The 8,850-nt window shown below is 36.9% G+C and overlaps 1 protein-coding gene across 1 annotated transcript in view; it reads right to left on the reverse strand.

The window, feature by feature from the left end:
- Nucleotides 1-1,896: 1,896 nt before the first annotated feature.
- Nucleotides 1,897-8,850, reverse strand: part of LOC103147983 (toll-like receptor 13) — a 10,019-nt gene continuing 3,065 nt past the window's right edge. The window contains exons 2-3 of the mRNA XM_016678831.1: nucleotides 2,342-2,479; nucleotides 1,897-2,116 (exon numbers count right to left, since the gene is read on the reverse strand). Coding sequence (XP_016534317.1) covers nucleotides 1,912-2,116; nucleotides 2,342-2,479 — 343 coding nt within the window. The 3' untranslated portion in view covers nucleotides 1,897-1,911. The remainder of the gene's footprint in view (nucleotides 2,117-2,341; nucleotides 2,480-8,850) is intronic.

The following is an 8,850-nucleotide window of genomic DNA, read 5'->3' on the forward strand; positions in this document are numbered from 1 at the left end:
GATTACTCGATTAATCGTAAGAATAATCGATAGATTACTCGATTACTAAAATATTCGTTTACAACAGCCCTACATACGTTTATCTTTAGTGGCATTGATTACTGCAAAAACAAAAAATCAATCCTCCAGTTGCAGCAGATCCAAAACAAAATGTTCTGACTAAAACCAGGAAGATGGAGCACATCAACCCACTTCCAAAGTCTCTACACTGGCTCAGAGAATAGACTTTAAAATACTGTTGTTAGTTTATAAGTCACTGAATGGCCTAGCACCACAACACATTAAAGATCTGTTGTTGTATCAACCTTCCAGACCTCTCAGGTCTTCCGGTTCTGGTTCTGCTCTGCATCCCCAGAACAAGAACCAAACACGGAGAAGCAGCATTCAGCTTCTATGCACCATGAATCTGGAACAAACTTTAGTAAAACTGCAAAACAGCCGAAACACTGAGTTCAATTATAACTAAAGACATACCAGTTTAGACTTGCCTTTAATTCATAAAACATATTTGACGTATATTTACTTGATGATTTTGATGACGGCTCTTGACAAACATGTTTATTGCTTGTTTCATAATTGGTTACTGTATTATGTTTTTAGTCTATAAAGCAATGTGAACTTCCCTGTTGTTTAAATGCTTTATGCAAATAAACATGACTTGCCTTGACTTAAATACTGCAGTCTTCCAGTAAGCAGTAACTGTTGGTTGGTTTGTTTATTATGTGAGACAAAATAACACCAGTAACTTAAAAATCAGAATAAGAACATATGTAATTGTAATAAGAAAAGGAAAATGTAATCAGATGTAGTGCAATCCAGTGTTCTGACATTTATTTTTTATATGGTGACAACCCCTGGTTATTGAGTATACACTTAAACCGCTCAGTTATTTTCATAAGTTACCACTAAATGGCTTTGTCTTATTTTACTTATGTGATTTTGAACTTTGTGCAGCTAGAGTCTAAGTTTGGATGTGTAAATGAGGTGACCTAGCAAAGCTTAAAACATCCACATTAACAGAAAGGTGCATGAGAATGTGGCTGGTAGTTGGACTTCTTTATTTTGCAACAATGGTGTTAAGAATTCGCGTAGAGAAAGTTCTGTTTGTGAGAATGTTCTGTAAAACCTCAGGTTTGCATATTTGAAAAGGTTGGACTTCTGTTCTCGTAAATACTCCTGTGATTGTTCTGGTATTTAGTGAAGATACTTCAAGCCCTTTGGTAGAGCTGATGCACACAGACTTACTGAATATTCCTCAACATTCCTTAAACTTTTGTTCTGAAGTTAACATGAAATGAGAAGTAGGCAGGTTGTGTTAAAAAATGTCTCGCTAGTATGAACTGACTTCCAGCAATCCTCCAGAGAACCAATAGTCCTTCAGATGCCAACATTAAAGCTGGGTGTGTTTGGTTGTACACCGATGCTTTAGGTTTTAAAACCTATAAGAAATACTTAAATGTTTAGATGAGGGAGCCAGAATTTGTTGAGATCTCTGTGAAGAGTCCTTATGTCGCTCGCTTGTAAACAGCTTGAAAAGTTGCTACGAAAAATGCTAGAAATGCAAAACTGGAAGAATAGGGGATCCTTGAATTCATCAGGACTGCGCCACTTGAGATATACAAGTGCTGCTCGAAAATAAAAAAAAAGATCTTCAGTTCTGTGTGAAAGTTTCCACAGTCACTCCACAGACACTCAACACTCGAGTGAGCAGAGAAAGGCTGATTTCAGATGCAGAAAAAGGCCGCACATGCTCTTTGTACCACTCTTTCTTTAAAATCAAAACATGGAGATTCACTCGCAGTTTTTAGATTATTTACAGTTGGTTTAAATAACTGAAAAGAAACTAGATAAAGTCATTTCACAACAATGTTTTTTAATTCTGTGACTTCTCTCAGCGTCCTGTTGGTCCCATCAGCATGTTTCAGGAGCGTCTCCTGCCTGCAGAGCTCTCTGGACGTTCTGCCAGAAAACTCCTGGATGCTGTACGGACCAGCGCAGGTAGGTGCGCCTCTTCAGCAGCTTCCTCATACGGTAATGTGGAGACAGGTGGTGAGCGGAGAGCTCCTCCAAAAACAGCAGAATCAGCACATCCTCCTGCTCGTCAAACAGACGAAAGCTGCAAAATAAAAAACAAAAAAAATAACTAAGAGTTGACAAAAGCAAATTAAAAACTTTAAATATTTTTTTTCCTGCATCAAACTATCATATTTGGTTGAGAATGAGTTTGGTCCAGATGAATGAGCATAGTGACACTTTCAGGATCATCGATGAAGGATCAATAAAAGGATTTTCCCCATCTTTATTTAAAAAAAAAGAATATAATAACAGAGTTGAGCCCCACCTGGCCATCTGGATCTCTCTGGAGCACCATTCGCTCTGCAGGTAGCTGCGGCTGATCACACAGATGGTCTTCCTGCTGCCATAGATGGCATCAGTGATGTTCTCTATGATGGGTTTACCTGTGAATGTGATAGGCGTGCTTATTTTATTCTACAAACTTGAAAAATGAACTCCAACATATATTTTTTCCCAAAGCGTTCTATTCACTGAAAAAGTTTCCATGTTTACAGACTGAACTCCCAATAGAGTTGCCTTGAGACCAGTTGTAATTGTCTCTGTTCTGTTATCTTATTTTGAAATATGTGCTTTTATTTTGACACGGTAACACCAGAAATAGTTTGTTTTTCTCCACAGAGATAGAATACAAACACTTGCTACTAAGCTAGTTGTTTCTATGCTGCTATTCCTTGCTTTATTCTAAAGCTATTTGGATGCTACTCTTAAGACACTTTTGTCTAACAATATGGGTATTGATGATTTTGTTATCTTCAGCACTATATAATTGTAGAACTATATGATGGCCATTGAAGATTGTAGAAAAAGGAATAAATTTCTACCACACAAAAATCTTGGTTATTTTTGAATTTCAAAAGTCAAAATGTTTCACTTTTGAAATTTTGCAATTTACATGTTTTTAAATATAAGAGATACATCTCAACATTTCTAGATTCTTCTGCCTCATTTTCAGTGTTAGAAATTCAGAAATTTGCAAAATGTTTATAGGAAACTTCTGAGATTAATCATGAAATTTCTATGTTCTTCTAGCACATTTTCAACTTTTAAAATTCAGAAATTTCCTATTTTTTTCTAGAAATTTTCTGAGATTAATCTAAAAAATTTCAGATTTTTTTTTGTGTGGAAATTTACTGCTCTTCTTTTTCTCTACCTGCAATGGCTCTAATGCCCTGTCGGGATTTTTACTAATGTACCAATCTGTGTTGTTCATATTTGTGCACTTTAGTTCTATGATGAGCAGTTCTCGGGTCGCCCTTTGGGTCTGAACTGTGTTTCAGTTCTCTGTTTAAACCCCAAGAGAGACAAACTGTTGGGTTCATCTTCACACATCAGCTTTAAATACTCAGAAGACAAAAATAAGCGCCGTTACTCTGAAGTTTCCAGTAATTCAAAAGCTCACTGACTGATGTGCAACCTGGAAACTGAGACCACTTTTAGTCGATAAAATTACAAGTATTTACTTTAGCTCTTTGACCCTTTAAATAATTAGCATTCTTATTGTGCATGTTATATTAAAAGTAATAATAACACTAATCTGTAATAATTGCAAAGGCAAACTTAATCATCTTGAAAATGGGTGGATTTTAAATATAATAAACAATAATCGTGCACAAAGGCACACTTGTTTAACTGTAGCTTTCAGTCCAGGGTGACAATTATGACTTCCTGACAGCCTCACCATCTTAGAAACAAAACTTGTGACAAGTCAGTGCAAATTTATTTGTAAGGTGTGATTTGTAATGTACTTTACAATAAAAATAAAAAAAAAGAGAAATACATATGAAAAGGTGACATTTAAGCATTCTATTAAAAAACACTTTAAAGGATCAATTTAAACCAAATTATTCAGAGATGTCTGAAATATATTCATGGAAAGTTGTGGTCAAAGGTAATGTTTTTATTCTGCCCAATAGATTTTTAGTTTTACAGCTTTTGCATTTCGAAAGTTTTCAAGACGTTTGTTGCAAACATAAAAACAAAATGCTGCCTCTTCTTCCACTTCTGGTATTAACACAATGACTGACAAGAAATGATGTCAAGTGTCGATAGTAGACTTTACCAAAAGGGTGCAAAAAAGGAGGACAAAAAAAGCCTCAAACTCTGTAATTTATGACTGGACATATTAAAGAAAATTGTCCCAAGAATGGAGCCTTGAGGAACCTCTTACATTCATCTGCTTGTTGCATCTTGATTTCTGTGCATTAAATTTTCTGCAGCTCTACTCTAACTCTGGATATGTGATTAGTTTCTTATCCGAGGTTTAACAGATGGGGAAGGAAAGGCGTCAAATCTGACTTGGAGACCTAAAAAAGTAATTTATATTTACAACAAGATTATATAAAGTTGAGATTTAGGTTGTGCAAACATGGTGTGAAAGCAGAAATGGAGGAAGTTCTGTTTTTGGAGTGTTAAATACAATTTGTTCTGATGTTCAAAACAGTTTCAGCAGTGGTACGTAATGTTGACTGTATTAAAACTAAACATGCCAAGAGGTCAATAGGTTAACTGACATCCACCAATACATCAGTGTTTTTCAGGCTGAGGACCGCTTGCCCCATTTAAAAAACGCCCACCGACCACCTAACGTGGAACTGCCGTCTCAATACGTTCAACCTGAAATGAAAACATTAGTGTCTCAACTCATTGTTCCTCCTAATGTGAAGGGTGGCGCTGTTTTGTAAATGTGACTGGATGCAATAAAATCATGAATAACTCGGGGCTTTTTGAGTTACTTACAGATTCTGAAGGTCTGGATGCTAAGCTTTCAAATGATAGAAAACACACGGAGATCAAAACAAGTTATTCACTACAAGTGTTGTGTGAACTAATAATGTTTCAGAAGCCTAATAAAATAAAAATACTCTTGAGTTGCGTTGGCAAAAACAAACATTTTCTTTTGGCCTGACGTGAATAGTTTTATTTTAGGTGTTAAGGTGCAGTTAGTGAGCGTGGGGCGCAGTGCTGCTCACAGCAGACCTAGCTCTGCATCCATGCTACGTATCGCAGTGAAAACAAAAGTNGCTCTTTGTAGCACTCTTTCTTTAAAATCAAAACATGGAGATTCACTCGCAGTTTTTACATTTTTTACAGTTGGTTTAAATAACTGAAAAGAAACGAGATAAAATCATTTCACAACAATCAGGTGGTAATTGATTTAATTTTAGTTCTTCCCATTTACAGTTAAAGTGACCCGCGTGTGCAGAAGAAGAGCTTTGACATGACATAGCAGTGTTTATGAAAGCCATAACGGACGGCGCTGTTTATTTATCAGTGGGAGCCAATTGGGCCATAAAGGCCACACATTCGCATCCAAACCTCTTCACAGCAGTCTGAACAGCCCAATTCAGATCTTTTCACCCAAAAAATCAGATCACATGCGCCACTTCCACATGTACAACTGATTCGGACACGATTGTTTTCAAAGTGTCTGCAGTCTGAACGGTCCTTTTAGTCGACTTTTATCTCATCAACGTGAGACATCGTCATGATTTTGTAACAGAAGAAGCCAGATGCGGTAAAACTGGACATAAACGGTGGCTAAAAATGATGAACTCATGAGAGAAGTCTGTCTGTGAAGCGCATCACCTCACAATCCCTCCACTCTTTGCTTTGACTACGCATCTAAACAGACTTCTCTACAGAAGCTGCAGTCAATGCTCCACAAAGAGCCATTTCTGTTTTTATGCTTTCTTTGTGCCATCTTCTTTCATCTTGTTATGATCTTGTGAGGATACTGCTGAATAAACTTTAAAATTGATTCATAAACGGCTCCATCCATAAACAGTGAAGTCTGTATTCCTGTTCTGCATGTGCAGGTCGCACAGAAGTCTGACTGTGGTTGGGTTTAATTAGCAGTATGAAGGAAAAAAAAATATTTCATTAACAAATCAGAACTGAGCTTCAAGACCTGCTGTGCACTCAAAAAACTCAAAATCTTACCAAGTGTTTTTGGTCTAGTTATCTTGGTCTAGTTGCGTTGGCAAAAACAAACATTTTGTTTTGGCCTGACGTGAATAGTTTTATTCCAGGTGTTAAGGTGCAGTTAGTGAGCGTGGGGCACAGTACTGCTCACAGCAGACCTAGCTCTGCATCCATGCTACGTATCGCAGTGAAAACAAAAGTGATGCAACTTTCCACCGGTATCTTCAGGCTTTCTTTTTAGTCTTAAGCCATTTGTCCGTTATTATTTTAAACACGGTGCGTCACACTTTGAGCTAAAGTCACAGATAATAAGTGGTTGTTTACATGCAGGCCCTAGTGGGCGCCACAGTTTGATAAAAACTGCCATAGAGGTATTTTACCATGAAGCATCCACTTCAAAGTCTGCTGATTTCTGATGAGCGATGCTGCAATTGCTTTTGTTTCTTTAGTACTTTGTCTGATTGTCTTGTTTTTCACTCAAACAAAAAACTCTTCAGAAAATTGCCAATTTTCTAAGCAGCAGAACAGGAAGAATGTTTTAAAGTGAAGACCCTGAATTACTGTAAACAAATGGTTGATTCTGTGATGATGGAGCCACAGACGGCCGAGCTGCAGCGTCCTTGACCTGCCACAAAACGCTTGAAATGCAAAACAAAGAATGGAGGGTCCTTCACCGCATCACAGTCACATCGCTTAAGATATTTAAGAGCCGCTTGAAGTTAAAAAGGGTTTTCAGGTCTTTGTGAAAGTTTCCATGGACACTCAACACTTCTGAGCAATAAAAGACTGTTTTTACATGCTGACAATATGCAGGAATTGGCTGTCTATACAAACAAGGCTTCAAGTTTAATTTTTTCAAGAACATTTGGTGTTTTAGTTCCTTCATAACTTCTCAAAGGACTCGAATCAACAAACCAGACGTAGCATAACCCTCAAAAAAGTAGTTTTTAACCCAATACCTCTCCTTAAATACTGACTCTGGCCCAGTTACAAAGTTTGTTTCTGAAGGAATCGTCTGATTTGTTTGCAGTTTGGTTCACAGGGAGACCAGTGAAGTTTTTTTATGAACTGTATAAGAAGCACCAGGAGGCAGAACTTTACGGCACCATGAGCTGATCAGGGCGCCGCCGGCAGCCAGAACAGGTGGTGGAGATCATAAGACGGAGACGACGCCTTGGAGACGAAATAAACAGCAACTGCTGAGTATTTGCTCCATGATGCTGGTGAGCAGTTTGATGTGCAACCTTTAGCGTTTGTTGTTTCAGTTTCACTTTAATCGAACTGAAGTGTTTAACCGCGGTTCTGTCACACTTTCATGAGAAGCTGGTCAACACTGAAGAGCGTTTTGATCTAAAGGAATGAAAATTAATTTAATCCAAAGCAGTAGTAGATGTCTGAGTGGAAACTTTTAGGGTTAATATTAACATATTGTATAGCATTTCTTAAATGATCTTGTTAAATTAAAACAATAATCATTTCCCTCTTATGTCTAAAGCTGCAGAAAAATCTAAAATTAGCTTCAGCAACTTTAGTTTTACTCACAGCAAGGCTTGGCAACCAGAGCACAATCCATCAGCGGGTTTTCTTTGACCATAAATGTTTTTTTTTTTAATCTTTAAAAAAAAGTTTAAAATTCTGATATTTTTTTCTCAGAATTTTACTTTAATCTTCTGAGATCAAAAGTCAAAATTTTGAGATTGAAATCAGAATTATTTCATTTTTTCTTTGATGGCCCTAATTTTCTTCCATACGAATTGAACAGTGTATTTTTAATTTCCACCCCCACTTTTAATTTATTAAACACCGGAACATTCAGTTTGATTGTAAGTTGTCCCAGATTCTTTAAGTTGCGCTTTAAAACTAATAGTGAAATTAAAACAAATTGAAATGAGCTAAACGACATGGAGGATTAAAATTAAGGTGCATTTACTATGTGTACACAGTCAAACTGCATTGAAAAAACACATAGAAGATTAAAAAAAACCTTTGGTCAAACACTCAGGAACCCAGATTACATAAGAAGTATGAAAAAAATAACAAATCAGCACAGTATCCCAGTAATTCTCTGAGGGCTGAATAAATCAGTAAAATCACAGTAAAGAGCCTGATGTGACACATCGAGTCCTAAAGTTCTCTAGGAAACTCGAAGTAAAACATGAAATACGGAGTTAAAGTAAACGACCAAAAACAAACTGAGAAATATTAAAACATCGAGAATCAATGACTATGATGCAAAAGTTCATTATTTAGAAATGTTAGAATAACTATAAAAAGATTTTAAAAAATGGAAAATCTTTCCTTTTTCTGATAAAATGCTGGATGTTCCTGAAAACTGCTCTAAGATCAGAGTTCCTGTGGGACATCCAGTTCTAAACTGGTTCAACTGGTTTCTGTGATGGAAGCTGAAGTTTCTCTGCAGTTTCCAGTAAAGCATCTTTTTATATGTGGAGCTTTGAGCAACATTTTCCTGTCAACAGAGGAAGAAGCAGCAGAGAAAAGAGGTTTGAAGTGTCTTTATGATTCAAAGCTGAACTGAAAATGATTCCCATGTTTCCATTCTCAGACCATTTCTGGTTCCAGGATGAAAATGAATCAGAGAGAAAAAAGATCAACTTTCCAGTTGAATCCAGTTCAGATCAAAACTCCATGAAGCCTCTAAATGGAGCCCAGTTTGAATCGGATCTTTATTGATCCAAAGAGACAAACGATATCAGACACTAAAAGACAGACATGAGAAAATAAACAGGAAGAAAATCTTGGAGGTCAGAGGTCATCACCGTGATCCAGTCAGAGTCTCTTTAGACTCAAACTGCTGCAGCTTCAACCTCTGAGGATCAGCAGGACACAGAGACC

The sequence above is a fragment of the Poecilia formosa genome, unplaced genomic scaffold (assembly GCF_000485575.1).
Source record: "Poecilia formosa unplaced genomic scaffold, Poecilia_formosa-5.1.2 Scaffold192, whole genome shotgun sequence".
Taxonomy (NCBI): Eukaryota; Metazoa; Chordata; class Actinopteri; order Cyprinodontiformes; family Poeciliidae; genus Poecilia; species Poecilia formosa.